This window comes from Pristiophorus japonicus, chromosome 22 (assembly GCF_044704955.1).
Source record: "Pristiophorus japonicus isolate sPriJap1 chromosome 22, sPriJap1.hap1, whole genome shotgun sequence".
Lineage (NCBI taxonomy): Eukaryota > Metazoa > Chordata > Chondrichthyes > Pristiophoridae > Pristiophorus > Pristiophorus japonicus.
The window spans coordinates 53,971,983-53,991,229 of NC_091998.1; the positions used below are offsets into that span (position 1 = coordinate 53,971,983).

Below are 19,247 nucleotides of genomic sequence, written 5' to 3' on the forward strand. Positions count from 1 at the left end.
GTTAAACCAAGGCCCCGTCTGCCCTCTGATGTGGCTGTAAAAGATCAAATGACATTTATCAAAGAACAGCAGGAGAGATGTCCCCGGTGTTCTGGCCATATTTATTCCTCACCCACCACCATTAAAAGCAGAATATCGGGGCATTATCATATTACAGTTTGTAATGGATCCGTTGTTAAGAATCACGACCTGCATGTCATCGTGGAGCAGGAGACGAACCTTCGGGGGCATCCAAAATGGAGGAGGACACTCCATCGACCCTTGTGGTTGACAGTGTCAAAGGCCTTTGTAAGGTCTGGTGCTGTTCCCTGCAGCTGTTGCACTGTAAAAATCATGTCTGTTGTGCCCCGTAGGGGACGAAATCCGCACTGTGACTCCGGTAGGAGCTCCTCAGCCACAGGGAGAAGACGGTTGAGGGGGACTCTAACGATGACTTTCCCAGTGATTGATAGCAGGGAGATTCCTCTGTAGTTGCTGCAGTCGGACGTGTCCTCTTTTTTAAAGGTAGTCACGATGACTGCATCTCTGAGATCTCCCGGCATGCTCTACTCCCTCCAGATGAGAGAGATGAGGTCATGTATTCGCGCCAACAATACCTCTCCTCCATACTTCAGTGCCTCAGTGGGGATTCCATCTGCTCCCGTAGCCTTATTGTTCTTAAGCTGTCTTATGGCAGTGTTGGGGTTTTACTGAAGTGGTGGGGGGTAGCATGATGTGGAATGGAGCTGAGGATACAGCAAGCTCCCATAATGTGCTAATGACCAATATAATCTGTTTGACTATGTACAGCAGACACCTCAAATCGCAAGAGAAATACCACCAACGATATTTCTACAAGATCCTACAAATCCTCTGGAAGGATCGACGTACCAAAGTCAGTGTTCGCGATCAGGCCAACATCCCCAGCGTCGAAGCACAGACCACACTCGACCAACTCCTTTGGGCGGGTCACATTGTCCCCATGCCCAACACAAGACTCCCAAAACAAGCGCTCTACTCGGAACTCCTACATGGCAAGCGAGCCCCAGGTGGGCAGAGGAAACGTTTCAAGGACATCCTCAAAGTCTCCTTGATAAAGTGCAACATCCCTGCCGACACCTGGGAATTCCTGGCCAAAGACCGCCCTAAGTGGAGGAAGAGCATCCGGGAGGGCGCTGAGTGCCTTGAGTTTTGTTGCCGAGAGCATGCAGAAAACAAGCGCAAGCAGCGGAAGGAGCGTGCGGCAAACCAGTCCCACCCACCCTTTCCTTCAACCACTGTCTGTCCCACCTGTGACAGAGACTGTAATTCCCATATTGGACTGTACAGTCATCCGAGAACTCTTTTAGATTTCGAGGGACTGCCTATGATGATGGATGGAATCTGTTTTAGTGATTTTGACTGAGGGATAAATATTGGCCAGGACACCGAGGATAACTCCCCTGCTCTTCTTCGAAATAGTGACCGTGGGATCTTTTACGTCCACCTGAGAGGGCAGACGGGGCCTCGGTCCGAAAGACGGCGCCTCCGCCTCAGCACTGCACTGGGCGTGTCAGCGTGGATTTTTGCGCTCAAGTCCATTCAAGTAGAAGGGGAATCTACCTGCGGGGGGGAAAAGTTCTGCTGGGAGTGTTCAAAGAGTTCAGAGGACCAGGATAACCTGCTGGGAGGTACCAGTTTGACAGCTGGCATTCCACGCGGGAATGATTGACGTCGCAGTGAGCCAATCAACGCCTCTGCTGCTGCGCGCCTCCGCCAATACAATGGCTCGGAGGCGGGGCCTCTGGCTGGGCGCCGGGTTGAGTGACATCGCGCGAGAGGTTTCGTCCGTTTTGTTTTCAAAATATAAACCGATTCCCAGAGAGCTGCTCGCCATTCGGTCTTAAAAAGAATATAGTGCCGGCTATTGTCAACAGGTAAGCCCTTTTATGATTTTTAAAAATCAAATCATGAGGCAAAATCACCTTATTTACTCGAATGGAATTGAAATAAAACGCGATTTTAGTATTTTGCACTTGCGTATTTTGGGCCAGTTGTTGTTGACCCGCTAGAATCTGCAATATTGCCTATAAATTGCATATTACCTTTCAATGCAAGTAACATTTAAAAAAGAGGCGAATTACTTCATAACTAATGCTTCCCCCGCCACCCGCAAGTCACAACTTGTGGAAGGTGGAATATTTTGTTTCACACAAGTCACCAGAGCTGTCAACTCTCACTTTTAGTGACTTTTAGTGTGTTTTTTCAACAAAAATGTCGACTGTTTTACTCTGGAAAGTAAACAGCACTCCCAATAAAATTGGACTTGTATTTGTTTACATTAGAGCTGTAAAAGATATGGGAGCTGTTCAGAGTGAGCGTCATAGGTCATGGGGATGACAGATCCATTTAAAGGTAAATTATTCCTGCTTGGATCCTGCATAAAGGGAGCATGGATCATTATGAGATAGAGCCATAATGTTGCAAACCCCGTTCATAGAATCATAGAGATTTACAGCACAGAAGGAGGCCATTTGGCCCATCTTATCTCTGCTAGCCCAAAAAAGCCATCCAGCTTAATCCCACTTTCCAGCTCTTGGTGAGTCATCTTGTAGGTTACGGCATATCCAAGCACTTTTAAATGGAATGAGCATTTCTGCTTCTATCACCCTTTCAGGAAGTGAGTTACAGACACCCACCACCCTCTGGGTGAAAGAAGTTCTCCTCATCCCCCCTCTAATTCTTCCACCAATTACTTGAAATCTATGCCCCCTCGACAGCTCGCCACTGGGAGCAAATATTCAATGAATTTAACCAACGGGACCTCCCTAAATTCTGGAATTCCCTTCCAAAACCTTGTCGCCTCTTTCTTGCCTTCTTGAAGATGCTCCTTAAGACTTACCTGTCCGAGTATCTCGTGCCTCGGTGTCAAATTTTGTTGTGAAGTGCCTTATGACTTTTTACTATGTTAAAGGCACTATATAAATGCAAATTGTTGTTTATTGGTCATTGTTTTACACCGAAATGAGTGAGATTTGGCCAATAATAATTTTTATTTATATAGCGCCTTTAATGTAGTAAAACGTCCCAAGGCGCTTCAGAACAGTGTTGCAGACAAACAGATAAATTTGACACCAAGCCACCGAAGAAACTAAAGTAGATGACCAAAAGCTTGTTTAAAAGAGGTAGATTTAAGGAGCGTCTTAAAGAAGGAAAGAGAGCTAGAGAGGCATAGAGGTTTAGGCAGAGGGTTCCAGAGCTTAGGGCCCAGGCAGCTGAAGGCACGTCCATCGATGGTTGAGCAGTTATAATGAGGGATGTTCGTGGGCAGAATTTAAGGTGCGCAGATATTTTGTGGGGTTGTGAGACTGAAAAAGATTATAGTGATAGGGAGGGCAAGTCCATGGAGTAATTTGTAAACAAGGATGAGAATTTTGAAATCGAGGCTTTGTTTAACTGGGAGCCAATGTAGGTCTGAAAGCACATGGGTGATGGGTGATCTTGAAGGTGCAGGTGAGGGATGTGTGCAATAAGGATGCGTGCAATAAAGGGACAGCAGTTATCATGGGTGACTTTAATCTACATATAGATTGGGCTAACCAAACTGGTAGCAATACGGTGGAGGAGGATTTCCTGGAGTGTATAAGGGATGGTTTTCTAGACCAATATGTCGAGGAACCAACTAGAGAGTTGGTCATCCTAGACTGGGTGTTGTGTAATGAGAGAGGATTAATTAGCAATCTTGTTGTGCGAGGCCCCTTGGTGAAGAGTGACCATAATATGGTAGAATTCTTCATTAAGATGGAGAGTGACACAGTTAATTCAGAGACTAGGGTCCTGAACATCTCCTGATGGACCGCGTTGAGGAATTGGAGCTGAGGATGGATTCACTCTGGAGCATCCACGATGCTGAGAATGACATAAGTGGCACGTGTAGTGAGTTGGTCTTACCGCATGAGAAGGATCCACAGCCAGCTAGGGAATGGAAGACCAGCAGGAAGAGCAGTACAAAGAAGGTAGTGCAGGGGTCCCATCTGGTCATCCCCCTGCAAAACAGATACACTGTTTTGAGTGCTGTTGAGGGAGATGACTCATTAGGGGAGAGCAACAGCAGCCAAGTTCATGGCACCGTGGCTGGCTCTGTTGTACAGGAGGGCATAAAAATGAATGGGAGAGCGATAGTGATAGGGGATTCAATCATAAGGGAATAGATAGGCGTTTCTGCGGCCGCAATCGAGACTCCAGGATGGTATGTTGCCTCCCTGGTGCAAGGGTCAAGGATGTCTCCGAGCGAGTGCAGGACATTTTGAAAAGGGAGGGAGAACAGCCAGTTGTCGTGGTGCACATTGGTACCAACGACATAGGTAAAAAAAGGGATAAGGTCCTCGGAGACGAATTTAAGGAGCTAGGAGTTAAATTAAAAAGTAGGACCTCAAAAGTAGTAATCTCGGGATTGCTACCAGTGCCACGTGCTAGTCAGAGTAGGAATCGCAGGATAGCACAGATGAATACATGGCTTGAGCAGTGGTGCAGCAGGGAGGGATTCAAATTTGTGGGGCATTGGAACAGGTTCTTGGGGAGGTGGGACCAGTACAAACCGGACGGTCTGCACTTGGGCAGGAACGGAACCAATGTCCTCGGGGGAGTGTTTGCTAGTGCTGTTGGTGAGGAGTTAAACCAATATGGCAGGGGGATGGAAACCAATACAGGGAGACAGAGGGAAACAAAAAGGAGACAAAAACAAAAGACAGAAAAGAGATGAGTAAAAGTGGAGGGCAGAGAAACCAAAGGCAAGAAACAAAAAGGGCCACTGAATATAAAAGGGCTGCAGGAGGGGTAAAAACTAAAAATCATGGTTTAAAAACTAGGATGAAAACACTCTACCTAAATGCACGCAGCATTAGAAATAAAATAAATGAGTTGACGGCACAAATCATTACAAATGGGTATGATTTGGTGGCCATTACAGAAACATGGTTGCAAGGTGGCCAAGACTGGGAATTAAACATACAGGGGTATCTGACGATTCAGAAAGATAGGCAAGAAGGGAAAGGAGGTGGGATAGCTCTGTTAATAAAGGATGATATCAGGGCAGTTGTGAGGGATGATATTGGCTCCAATGAACAAAATGTTGAATCATTGTGGGTGGAGATTAGAGATAGTAAGGGGAAAAAGTCACTGGTCGGCGTAGTTTATAGGCCCCCAAATAATAACTTCATGGTGGGGCGGGCAATAATCAAGGGAATAATGGAGGCATGTGAAAAAGGAACGGCAGTAGTTATGGGGGATTTTAACCTACATATCGATTCGTCAAATCAAATCGCAGGGGGTAGCCTGGAGGAGGAATTCATAGAATGCATACGGGATTGTTTCTTAGAACAGTATGTAACAGAGCCTACAAGGGAGCAAGCCATTTTGGATCTGGTCCTGTGTAACGAGACAGGAAAAATAAACGATCTCCTCGTAAAAGATCCTCTCGGAATGAGTGATCACAATATGGTTGAATTTGTAATACAGATTGAGGATGAGGAAGTTGTGTCAGAAACGAGCGTACTATGCTTAAGCAAAGGGGACTACAGTGGGATGAGGGCAGAGTTGGCGAAAGTAGACTGGAAACAATGACAAAACGGTGGCACAATTGAGGAACAGGGGAGGACTTTTAAGGAGCTCTTTCATAATGCGCAACAAAAATATATTCCAGTGAAAAAGAAGGGCGGCAAGAGAAGAGATAACCAGCCGTGGATAACCAAGGAAATAAAGGAAAGTATCAAATCAAAGACCAATGCGTATAAGGTGGCCAAGGTTAGTAGGAAACTAGAGGATTGGGAAAATTTTAAGCAACAGCAAAGAATGACTAAAAAAGCAATAAAGAAAGGGAGATAGATTACGAAGGTAAACTTACGCAAAACATAAAAACAGATAGTAAAAGCTTTTACAGATATATAAAACGGAAAAGAGTGACTAAAGTAAATGTTGGTCCCTTAGAAGATGAAAAGGGGGATTTAATAATGGGAAATGTGGAAATGGCTGAGACCTTAAACAATTATTTTGCTTCCGTCTTCACAGTAGAAGACACAAAAACCATGCCAAAAATTGCTGGTCATAGGAACGTGGGAAGGGAGGACCTTGAGATGATCACTATCACTAGGGAGGTAGTGCTGGACAGACTAATGGGACTGAAGGTAGACAAGTCCCCTGGTCCTGATGAAATGCTTCCCAGGGTATTAAAAGAGATGGCGGAAGTTATAGCCGATGCATTTGTTATAATCTACCAAAATTCTCTGGACTCTGGGGAGGTACCAGCGGATTGGAGAGCAGCTAATGTAACGCCTCTGTTTAAAAAAGGGGGCAGGCAAAAGGCAGGTAACTATAGGCTGGTTAGTTTAACATCTGTAGTGGGGAAAATGCTTGAAGCTATCATTAAGGAAGAAATAGTGGGACTTCTGGATAGGAATAGTGCAATCAAGCAGACGCAGCATGGATTCATGAAAGGGAAATCATGTTTAACTAACTTACTGGAATTCTTTGAAGATATAACGAGCATGGTGGATAGAGGTGCACTGATGGATGTGGTGTATTTAGATTTCCAAAAGGCATTCGATAAGGTGCCACACAAAAGGTTACTGCAGAAGATAAAGATACGCGGAGTCAGAGGAAATGTATTGGCATGGATAGAGAATTGGCTGGCGAACAGAAAGCAGAGAGTCGGGATCAATGGGTCCTTTTCCGGTTGGAAATCAGTGGTTAGTGGTGTGCCACAGGGATCGGTACTGGGACCACAACTGTTTACAATACACATAGATGACCTGGAAGAGGGGACAGAGTGTAGTGCAACAAAATTTGCAGATGACACAAAGATTAGTGGGAAAGCGGGTTGTGTAGAGGACTCAGAGAGGCTGCAAGGAGATTTGAATAGGTTAAGCGAATGGGCTAAGGTTTGGCAGATGGAATACAATGTCGGAAAGTGTGAGGTCATCCACCTTGGGGAAAAAAAACAGTAAAAGGGAATATTATTTGAATGGGGAGAAATTACAACATGCTGTGGTGCAGAGGGACCTGGGGGTCCTTGTGCATGAAACTCTTTTGAGTTCACCTGTGAAAACATAAAAACAATAAACGGTGCCACCCGACCTGGGTGACACTCCAGACATTTTTAAGGCCCTTTTTTTTCCCCCCTTTTTTTTTGGTTTTTTTTTGTGTTTTTCTTTTTTTTTTGGTTTTTTTTTTGGGCACTAAAATCACAATTTTCCCCAGTGCCCCCTATAAAAGGGAAGGGGGACACTAAAAGCACCGGCAATTAAAACAAATTAAACTTTAAAACGTAAAATCAAATTAAAATTTGGTTGCCGGGCGTGATGATGCACTCCAGTCCCTCCGGTGCCCACCTCTTCCTTGTGCATGAATCCCAAAAGGTTAGTTTGCAGGTGCAGTAGGTAATCAGGAAGGCAAATGGAATGTTGTCCTTCATTGCGGAAGGGAGGTGTTGCTGCAACTGTATAAGGTATTGGTAAGGCCGCACCTGGAGTATTGCGTGCAGTTTTGGTCACCTTACTTAAGGAAGGATATACTAGCTTTGGAAGGGGTACAGAGACGATTCACTAGGCTGATTCGAGAAATGAGGGGGTTACCTTATGATGATAGATTGAGTAGACTAGGTCTTTACTCCTTGGAGTTCAGAAGGATGAGGGGTGATCTTATAGAAACATTTAAAATCATGAAAGGGATAGACAAGATAGAGGCAGAGAGGTTGTTTCCATTGGTCGGGGAGACTCGAACTCGGGGGTACAGCCTCAAAAAACGGAGGAGCCAATTTAAAACCGAGTTGAGAAAGAATTTCTTCTCCCAGAGGGTTGTGAATCTGTGGAATTCTCTGCCCAAGGAAGCAGTTGAGGCTGGCTCATTGAATGTTTTCAAGTCAAAGATAGATAGATTTTTAAGCAATAAGAGAATTAAGGGTTACGGGGAGAGGGCGGGTAAGTGGAGCTGAGTCCACGACCAGATCAGCCATGATCTTATTGAATGGCGGAGCAGGCTCGAGGGGCTAGATGGCCTACTCCTGTTCCTAATTCTTATGTTCTTCTGTTCTTATGAACTTAACATAAGAACATAAGAATTAGGAACAGGAGTAGGCCATCTAGCCCCTCGAGCCTACTCCGCCATTCAATAAGATCATGGCTAATCTGGCCGTGGACTCCGCTCCACTTACCCGCCCTCTCCCCGTAACCCTTAATTCTCTTATTGGTTAAAAATCTATCTATCTGTGACTTGAATACATTCAATGAGCTCGCCTCAACTGCTTTCTTGGGCAGAGAATTCCACAGATTCACAACCCTCTGGGAGAAGAAATTCCTTCTCAACTCGGTTTTAAATTGGCTCCCCTGTATTTTGAGGCTGTGTCCCCTAGTTCTAGTCTCTCCTACCAGTGGAAACAACCTCTCTGCCTCTATCTTGTCGATCCCTTTCATGATTTTAAATGTTTCTATAAGATCACACCTCATTCTTCTGAACTCCAACGAGTAAAGACCCAGTCTACTCAATCTATCATCATACGGTAACCCCCTCATCTCCGGAATCAGCCTCGTGAATCGTCTCTGTACCCCCTTCAAAGTCAGTATATCCTTCCTTAAGTAAGGTGACCAAAACTGCATGCAGTACTCCAGGTGCGGCCTTCCCAATACCTTATATAGTTGCAGCAGGACCTCCCTGCTTTTGTACTCCATCCGTCTCGCAATGAAGGCCAACATTCCATTCGCCTTCCTGATTACCTGCTGCACCTGCAAACTAACCTTTTGGGATCCATGCACAAGGACCCCCAGGTCCCTCTGCACCTCAGCATGTTGTAATTTCTCCCCATTCAAATAGTATCCCTTTTTTTGTTTTTTTTTCCAAGGTGGATGACCTCACATTTTCCGACATTGTATTCCATCTGCCAAACCTTAGCCCATTCGCTTAACCTATATAAATCTCTTTGCAGCCTCTCTGTTTCCTCTGCACAACCCGCTTTCCCACTAATCTTTGTGTCATCGGAAAATTTTGTTACATTACACTCTGTCCCCTCTTTCAGGTCATCTATGTATATTGTAAACAGTTGTGGTCCCAGCACCGATCCCTGTGGCACACCACTAACCACTGATTTCCAACCCGAAAAGGACCCACTTATCCCGACTCTCTGCTTTCTGTTCGCCAGCCAATTCTCTATCCATGCTAATACATTTCCTCTGACTCCGCGTACCTCTATCTTCTGCAGTAACCTTATCGAATGCCTTTTGAAAATCTAAATACATCTCATCCATCGGTACACTTCTATCCACCATGCTCGTTATATCCTCAAAGAATTCCAGTAAATTAGTTAAACATGATTTCCCTTTCATGAATCCATGCTGCGTCTGCTTGATTGCACTATTCCTATCTAGATGTCCCGCTATTTCTTCCTTAATGATAGTTTCAAGCATTTCCCCACTACAGATGTTAAATTAACCGGCCTATAGTTACCTGCCTTTTGCCTGCCCCCTTTTTTAAACAGAGGCGTTACATTAGGTGCTTTCCAATCCACTGGTACCTCCCCAGAGTCCAGAGAATTTTGGTAGATTATAACAAATGCATCTGCTATAACTTCCGCCATCTCTTTTAATACCCTGGGATGCATTTCATCGGGACCAGGGGACTTTTCTACCTTGAATCCCATTCGCCTGTCCAGCACTACTACCCTAGTGATAGTGATTGTCTCAAGGTCCTCCCTTCCCACATTCCTGTGACCAGCAATTTTTGGCATGGTTTTTGTGTCTTCCACTGTGAAGACCGAAGCAAAATAATTGTTTAAAGTCTCAGCCATTTCCACATTTCCCATAATTAAATCCCCCTTCTCATCTTCAAAGGGACCAACATTTACTTTAGTCACTCTTTTCCGTTTTATATATCTGTAAAAGCTTTTACTATCTGTTTTTATGTTTTGCGCAAGTTTACCTTCGTAATTAAAGAAAGGTAACTTTTATGGTATGAGACGTGAATTGGCTAGGATAGACTGATGAATGATACTTAAAGGGTTGATGGTGGATTGGCAATGGCAGACATTTAAAGATCACATGGATGAACTTCAACAATTGTACATCCCTGTCTGGCATAAAAATAAAAGGGGAAGGTGGCTCCACCGTGGCTAACAAGGGAAATTAGGGATAGTGTTAAATCCAAGGAAGAGTCATATAAATTGGCCAGAAAAAGCAGCAAACCTGAGGACTGGGAGAAATTTAGAATTCAGCAGAGGAGGACAAAGAGTTTAATTAGGAGGGGGAAAATAAGTGTATGAGAGTAAGCTTGCAGGGAACATAAAAACTGACTGCAAAAGCTTTTACAGATATGTGAAGAGAAAAAGATTAATGAAGACAAATGTAGGTCCCTTGCAATCAGAATTGGGTGAATTTATAATGGGGAACAAAGAAATGGCAGACCAATTGAACAAATACTTTGGTTCTGTCTTCACGAAGGAAGACACAAATAACCTTCCGGAAATACTAGGGGACTGAGGGTCTAGCGAGAAGGAGGAACTGAAGGAAATCCTTATTAGTCAGGAAATTGTGGGATTGAAGGCCGATAAATCCCCAGGGCCTGATAGTCTGCATCCCAGAGTACTTAAGGAAGTGGCCCTAGAAATAGTAGATGTATTGGTGGTAATTTTCCAACATTTTATCGACTCTGGATCAGATCCTATAGATTGGAGGGTAGCTAATGTAACCCCACTTTTTAAAAAAGGAGGGAGAGAGAAAACAGGAAATTATAGACCAGTTAGCCTGACATCGGTCGTGGGGAAAATGTTGGAATCAATTATTAAAGATATAATAGCAACGCATTTGGAAAGCAGTGACAGGATTGGTCCAAGTCAGCATGGATTTATGAAAGGAAAAACATGCTTGACAAATCTTCTGGAATTTTTTGAGGGTGTAACTTGTAGAGTGGACATGGGAGAACCAGTGGATGTGGTGTATTTGGACTTTCAAAAGGCTTTTGACAAGGTCCCACACAAGAGATTAGTATGCAAAATTAAAGCACATGGTATTGGGGTAATGTATTGACGTGGATAGAGAACTAGTTGGCAGACAGGAAGCAAAGAATAGGAATAAATGGGTCCTTTTCAGAATGGCAGGCAGTGACTAGTGGGATACTGCAAGGTTCAGTGCTGGGACCCCAGCTATTTACAATATACATTAATGATTTAGACAAAGGAATTGAGTGTAATATCTCCAAGTTTGCAGATGACACTAACTGGGTGGCAGTGTGAGCTGTGAGGAAGATGCTAAGAGGCTGTAGTGTGACTTGGACAGGTTAGGTGAGTGGGCAAATGTATGGCAGATGCAGCATAATGTAGATAAATGTGAGGTTATCCACTTTGGTGGCAAAAACAGGAAGGCAGAATATTATCTGAATGGTGACAGATTAGGAAAAGGGGAGGTGCAATGAGACCTTGGTGTCATGGTACATCAATCAATGAAAGTTGGCATGAAAGTACAGCAGGCGGTGAAGAAGGCAAATGGCATGTTGACCTTCATAGCGAGAAGATTTGAGTATAGGAGCATGGAGGTCTTATTGCAGATGTACAGGGCCTTGGTGAGGCCACACCTTGAATATTGTGCACAGTTTTGGCCTCCTAATCTGAGGAAGGACATTCTTGCTATTGAGGGAGTGCAGCGAAGGTTCACCAGACTGATTCCTGGGATGGCAGGACTGACATATGAAGAAAAGACTGGATCGACTATATTCACTGGAATTTGGAAGAATTAGAAGGGATCTCATAGAAACATATAAAATTCTGACGGGATTGGACAGGTTAGATGCAGGAAGAATGTTCCCGATGTTGGGGAAGTCCAGAACCAGGGGTCACAGTCTAAGGATAAGGGGTAAGCCATTTAGGACCGAGATGAGGAGAAACTTCTTCACTCAGAATTGTGAACCTGTGGAATTCTCTACCACAGAAAGTTGTTGAGGCCAGTTCGTTAGATATATTCATAAGGGAGTTAGATGTGGCCCTTACGGCTAAAGGGATCAAGGGGTATGGAGAGAAAGCCGGAATGGGGTACTGAATTTGCATGATCAGCCATGATCATATTGAATGGTGGTGCAGGCTCGAAGGGCCGAATGGCCTACTCCTGCACCTATTTTCTATGTTTCTATGTTAGTACACAGGCTCTTGAGTTTTGGATGACTTCAAGGTTACGTAGTGTGGAATGTGGAAGGCTGGCCAGGAGTGAGTTGGAGCAGTCAAGTCTCGAGGTAACAAAGGCATGAATGAGGGTTTCGGCAGCATAAGAGCTGAGGCAGTGGCGGAGGCTACGGAGGTGGAAAAAGGCGGTTTTAGTTATGCAGCGGACATGTGACTGGAAACTCATTTCAGGGTCAAATACGACACCTCGGTTGTGAACAGTCTTGTTCACTCTCAGATTGATGTTGGGGAGAGGGATGAAGTCAGTGGTTAGGGAATGCAGTTTGTGGGACGGGACCAAACATAATGGCTTCGGTCTTCCCAATATTTAATTCGAAAAAATTTCTGCTCATCCAGAACTGGATATTAGACAAGCAATTTGACAATTTAGATACCAAGCGGGGGTTGACAAAAGTGGTGGTGAGGTAGAGCTGGGTGTCGTCTGCGTACATGTGGAAACTGACTCCGTGTTTTCGGATGATATCGCCAAGGGGCAGCATATAGATGAGAAATAAGACGGGACCAAGGCTAGATTCTTGGGGGACACCAGAGCTAACAATGCGGGAGTGGGAAGAGAAGCCATTACTGGAGATTTTCTGGCTACGATTAAATAGATAAGAGTGGAACCAGGCGAGTGCAGTCCCAGCTAGCTGGACATTGGTGGAGGGGCGTTGGAGGAGGATGGAGTGGTCAACTGTGTGAAAGGCTGCAGACAGGTCCAGAAGGACGAAATCGGATAGTTTACCTTTGTCATAGTCTCAAAGGATGTAATTTATGACTTTAATGAAAGCAGTTTCGGTACTGTGGCAGGCCGAAAGCCAGATTGAAGGGATTCAAACATTGAATTCATGGAAAGGTGATCATGGATTTGGGAGGCAACAACATGTTCAAGTACTTAGGACAGGAAAGGGATGTTGGATATGGGGCGATAGCTAGCAAGCAAAATGTGGTTAAGGGTTGTTTTTTTGAGAAGAGGGATAATGACAGCAGATTTGAAGGAGAGGGGAACAGTACCTGAGGACAGAGAACAGTTAACAATGTCAGGTAACATGGGAGCCAAAAATGGAAGTTGGGTGGTCAGCAGTTTAGTGGGAATAGGGTCAAGAGTGCAGGAAGTGGGTTTCATGGATATGATGAGTTTGGAGAGATTAAGAGGGGAGATCAAAGAGAAATTAGAAAAATATATGTTTAGGGCTAGGGCAGATGGGAGTGTCAGATGAAATTTGGCCCAGTGAGTTGTTGCAGTCTTTCACTTATTTTGATAATACAATCTCATTGCTGATTTCCTTGATGTTGTCAGCTCTGACTGGAACAGTTGTATTTACATACACAAGGTACCAGCTGCCATAATTTTACAAAGATTATTGGATTTCTTATCATTTACGTGGTTGCGTCCTTAGCCTAGCCTTTTTGTGTCTGAATGCTGGACTCTCACTGCTCACAGAAGTCTAGATCCTGACAATGTCAGTAACCAGACGATGTAGATTTAAGATAATTAGCAAAAGAACCAGAGACGAGATGAGAAGTCTTTTTACACAGTGAGTTGTAATGATCTGGAATGCATTGCCTGGATTCCTTAAATGAATTGGATATAAGCTTGAAAAAAACATTTGCAGGGCTATCGGGAAAGAGTGGGGGAATGGAATTTATTAGATAGCTCTTTCAAAGAGCCGGCATAGACACGATGGGCCGAATGGTCTCCTTCTTTACTGTAGAATTCTATGCCGGTGAAGTGCTTCTGGATGGAGGAATTAATATGGACCAAATGATCTTTTGCCTCTGTAATTATCTTGGAATTAAGTCACCATATTTTTCACTGTTTATTTCAAAAAAGGACAACTTTTGCATAAATCCTTCAAAATAAACAGGAACGCAATATGTTTATCACAAAGTTATCTTGCACGCTTGAGATTTAAATTTCATTTATGGAACAGATTAAATAAAAGCATTCTCAGGCTGAAGATGTTCTGAAGGCTTCCTAAATTGCAAGAATAAATATTGAGCAATTTATACCGTTCGTTAAACTACACTAAAAATTGAATTACAACCTTGTATGTATGTGTGTGTGTAAAATCCTCTAGGTATTTGTTATTTTACATAATCTACATTGCAGGGCTAATCATTTTTTAATCTACTGAATAAAAGTAACTGCAATGTGTGATCATGGTCATGAAACAAATTAATTTGGGAAAAAAGAATGATAGAGATAATTAATTTGAGAGAAACACTTGAGAGGTGTGATGTACAGCTCCCAGTAACATACACAATATCGGCAGAATATAATTTGTGGGGAAATTGTAAAATGAAGAAGTGTATTGAGTTGTTAATGGGAGGAATGAAATTAGCTCCAACTGATATGAGGAAGAGAATGACTTGGGGAATCATAATGCATACAGTGTGTAATATTTCCCTGTAATTAAAGTGAAATAAGTTTTAATATCATTGATTGTCAAATTGCATGGCGCAATATTACCTTGTTAGAAGTATGTGAGAGGTGATCTTATCGAAATGTATAAGATTATAAGGGGGCTTGACAAGGTGAATGCAGAGAGGATGTTTCCACCGATAGAGGAGACTGGAACTAGGGGGCATAATCTTAGAATAAGGGGCCACCCATTTAAAACTGAGATGAGGAATTTCTTCTCTCAGAGGGTTGTAAATCTGTGGGATTTGCTGCCTCAGAGAGCTGTGGAAACTGGGACATTGAATGGATTTAAGGCAAGAGATAAACAGTTTCTTAACTGATAGAGGAATAAGGGGTTATGGGGAGTGAGCAGGAAAGTGGACCTGAGTCCATGATCGGATCAGCCATGATTGTATTAAATGGCGGAGCAGGCTCGAGGGGCCATGTGACCTATTCCTGCTCCTATTTCTTATGTTCTTATGTTGTCAGTTTGGAAGTGGAAAACTTGAGAAAAATGGAGTAAAATACCCCTTGTGATTGAAATGACGATGGGCTGGATTTTCGTCATTTTTCCCGATCATTTACCACCCATTTACCACCCACCCACCCACTGAAAATACCACCGGTAGTAAAGTCATCACAGATTACCACCGAAATATTGCCGATTTCATAATTTAGCACCGAAATACCACCAGTGTAAAATTCATCGGTGATTTACCACCGATGGTAAAAAGTACCACCGATCATATTTTTTTGCCATTTTTATGATGTCATTATGTGTACAACACCGAAATACCATCAAAAATTACGATCAGAAGTAAATTCATCAATACCACCATTTTTAGCACTGGCCTAAATTACCACCGAGAAAAGTGCAGTCTAATCTGATCTAGAGATGCCATTTTAAAAAACGGAGCTGCAGTCCATTCCACTTGAGAGAAGGCTGAGTTTTACACAGACATCTTTATGTGAGTTCAGAGTTAGATTTTGAGGCTTTTAATGGATTATTTGAGAAAATTGGAGGACATTTTAAAGATATTTAAGAAAATTGGAGGACACTTTCAGAACATTTTGAGATCGTTCGAGGATATATGAGGATATCAGCAGCTCATAAATCAAGGCTTTGCTTGAACAGTGAGTTACGTTTCACCTTTACCACCCACTATTGTTAAATTTTACCCTTTATTTTCTAAAAGTTAGCCACAGTACAAGAATGGTTAGGTTTACCAAAAACTTATCAAATGTTGTAAACTTTGAAAGATGTACAAGTCAATGAAGAAATAATTTTTTAACTTCAATGATTTAAACATTTTTACAACAACAATAAAACAAGAACAACTGCAGGACCTACAACATCAACAGCAAGAACAAAAACAGCTATAAAACATCAGCCCCCACCCTGCACTTCTTTTACCTGCGGCCAAGACTCCAACACCGAAATACCATCGAAAATTACCACCAGAGGTAAATTCATCAATACCACCGTTTTTACCACCCGCACAACTACCACCCATTTTATTTTGAGTGCTGCACGATCAAAAATAAGAACGAAATACAGTTAGCCCTACCACCGGTCATATTTGATGAAAATAGTGGCCTTGAGTGAAAGTGGTATTTTGGTGGTTTAAAAAAAACTGCATTTTTAAATAGCACCAAAATACCACCAGAAAACCAGTGGTAGGGCCAAATGATGAAAATCCAGCCCAATGATTTCTGTTTCTCATTCATTTTCAGCACTTTTCTCTTCTGAAGGTGTTGATGCTACTCTAACTTGATCTTGATCCCATTTGATTTCTACGTACATGCACTTGGAAGAGTTGATGGATAGTGTTTAGTAACAGGAACTGAGGTTGATTTTTTTTCTCTCCTTAACCTAGAGCTCCAGAGGCTGATTGTGAAACCCGACCATCGTGCTGCCTGACATCAAGTAACTCTTGGCTTGAGCTTTGTGCTGCTTGGAGAGCACAGCAGTTGGCACAATCTGTAGCAACAAAAGGCAGGGACCGCGAGCTGCAGCGATGCTGGGGGTGGCTGGCATCTCTGGTCGTAGAGTAAGGGCAGGAGATGAAGAAGGACAGGAGGGACCACTGTCGCAGTGTGTTGAAGCAGATGCCATAACCATAGCTGGAGCTAGGCACCATTATGATACACAAAGGCAAAATACTGCGGATGCTGGAAATCTGAAATATAAACAGAAAATGCTGGAAATACTCAGAAGTTCATGCAGTATATGTGGAGAGAGAAACCGAGATAACGTTTTAGCTTGATGACCTTTCATCAGAATTTGAAAAAGCCAGGTGTAACAGGTTTTTAGCAAGTACAGAGGCAGGGAAAGTGAGGAGGGGAGAAAAGAACAAAAGGGAAGGTCTGTGATAGGCTGGAAGGCAGGAGTGATTAAATGACAAATGATGGTGCAAGGCAAAAGTGGGTGGTCATGCGGTAAGTAAAGAAATAAAAGATGGGTCTAGAGGAGCTGTAAATGGCAACAGCAGAAATATTACTAGCATCTGTCTTAAAAAAATGGATGCAGTGGTTATGATCTGAAATTATAGAACTCAATGTTAAGTTCAGAAGATTATAAAGAAAGAAAGACTTGGATTTATATAGCGTCTTTCACCACCACTGGACGTCTCAAAGCGCTTTACAGTCAATGAAGTACTGTTGTAATGTGGGAAACACGGCAGCCAATTTGCGCACAAGCAAGCTCCCACAAACAGCAATGTGATAATGGCCAGATAATCTGTTTTTTGTCATGTTGATTGAGAGATAAATATTGGCTAGGACAAAGTAAAAATATTTATGGGACTGTTGAGAGAAAAACAAACATTTTTCTTTTTACAGAGTAGTGTGCTGTTGAAGAAAACAGTTGGGTGTGGCTTGGACTAAAATACGTTAATCCAAGGAGTGTACCAAATTACAAGTGTCAGTTGAGACTGGGACTCAAATTGAGAGTCCCAACATCAGAGTGTAATTAGATAGAATTGACGTTTCCACATTTTAAACGTTTTTTAATTGCATAACGTTTGACAAGTTCTCAGAGAGTGAATATGTTTTATTTTTCAGAATGGAGTGGCCTGTTTCTCTTATTCTTCTGGTTGCACTGGACATTCTTTCTCATCAGAAAGTAGATTCGATGAAATGTAATGGAGGCTCGAAGTGTTTTATGGAAAAACTTAGTGGCAGCAGGATTTGCAGGCAAGTAAGAGAGAAACAAAAATAGAGGCCCCAAGTTTCGGCCTCAGTTGCTCCTGTAGAACGGAGTATCTTAGAAATCGGAATTCTCGGCATTTAGTTTGCTCCAGTTCTAGTCAGTTAGAACAGTTTCACTTTGGAACAGAATGTTTTTTTCAAAAGGGGGCGTGTCCGGCCACTTACGCCTGTTTTCAAAGTTTCGGCAGTGAAAACTTACTCCAATGGAGTAAGTGAAGATTTTTGTACGCTTGAAAAAACCTTGTCTACACTTTAGAAAATCAGGCGTAGGTTACAAATTAGGCGTAGGGAACGAGGTTGGGGGGAGGGGGGGAAGGGAAGTCATTAAATTCTACAATCAATCCTTAGTTATACTTATACAAATATTATACAAATAAATCCAACCTGAATAAAAATTTATAAGCAAAGAAAAGACTAAATAAACCATAGTTCCTACCTGTGTGAAAGTGCTTCAGGCAGGCCTTTCATGTTGGAGACAGGCAGGGGTGTGGCATCAGTGTCTCGACGGCAACGGCAGCAAGCAGCCTTCGAGCTGAGCTGCGGTGCTTGAGGCAGGCCTTCATTCTCTTCGTGGCTGGCCGCGAAAAAGCAACACCGGACGGACTCGAGGCCATTCACCCATGAAATATCAGCGGCGTCAGTGGCTGGCCGGTAGCCGAAGAATCAGCAGCGGACCGACGTGAGGCCATTCGGCCATGAGATAGCAGCGGTGTCAGTGGCTGGCCGGCAGCCGAAGAATCAACGCAGGACACACACAGCTCATTAAGGTTCTTGAGGCCATTCACCCACGCTTTAGGGGCGGCGTCAGTGGCTGGCTGGCGGCCAAAGAATCAACACCTGACACACGCAGCTCTTTATGGTGCTTGAGGCCATTCGGCCATGCTTTAGGGGCGGCGTCAGTGGCTCGACGGCAGCCGAAGATACAGCAGCAGCCTTCGAGCTGTGAGGGGGACTGAGGCCATTTGGACAGGGAGAGGCAGCCACATCGACAGTTTTATGTTTAAATTTGCAAAGTTGAATTGGCACTCTTATTTCTCCAAACACACAGTCCTTAATTTGCATGCACCAATGCAGCACCGGTTCTGCAAGTTTAGCAGTGAAAAGCTGAACTCACTGATTTCAGCAGGTGATTTATTCAACAGTGCTGCTAAAAGCACTCCCTCACACACAGAAATATCACAAAAATTAAATTACAAGCTTTTGAAGGGGACCAAGAAACAAATCTTCACTTTTTCTCCAGTCCTTTTAAAAATGGCCGAGTGCCAATGTTTGTCTGATACTGCGCATGCGCGCATGCTCCAACGCGCACGCGCAGGGTTGCCGGCACCACGAAGGCTCATTTAAATTGGACCCGCTCCCCACTACTTCCAGAATCGGCGCGAGTGTTTGGCTCCGCCCCCCGCTGAGAAGTGCGCGCCGCGCCAAGCAGAGTTAGAGCTCCGAGGAGCTGGAGAATCTCAGAGTTTTTTTTAAGCGCACTTTTAG

General features: G+C 43.5%; 1 protein-coding gene across 2 annotated transcripts in view; it reads left to right on the forward strand.

Moving 5' to 3' along the window:
• Nucleotides 1-1,785: 1,785 nt before the first annotated feature.
• LOC139234770 (phosphatidylethanolamine-binding protein 4) overlaps nt 1,786-19,247 on the forward strand; it is a 539,832-nt gene continuing 522,370 nt past the window's right edge. For both annotated transcript variants that reach the window (XR_011588342.1, XM_070865462.1), the window contains exons 1-2: nt 1,786-1,895; nt 17,616-17,747. Coding sequence is in view for 1 of the 2 variants with exons in the window: in XM_070865462.1 (XP_070721563.1) it covers nt 17,617-17,747 (131 nt within the window). In the remaining variant the exon portion in view is untranslated. The remainder of the gene's footprint in view (nt 1,896-17,615; nt 17,748-19,247) is intronic.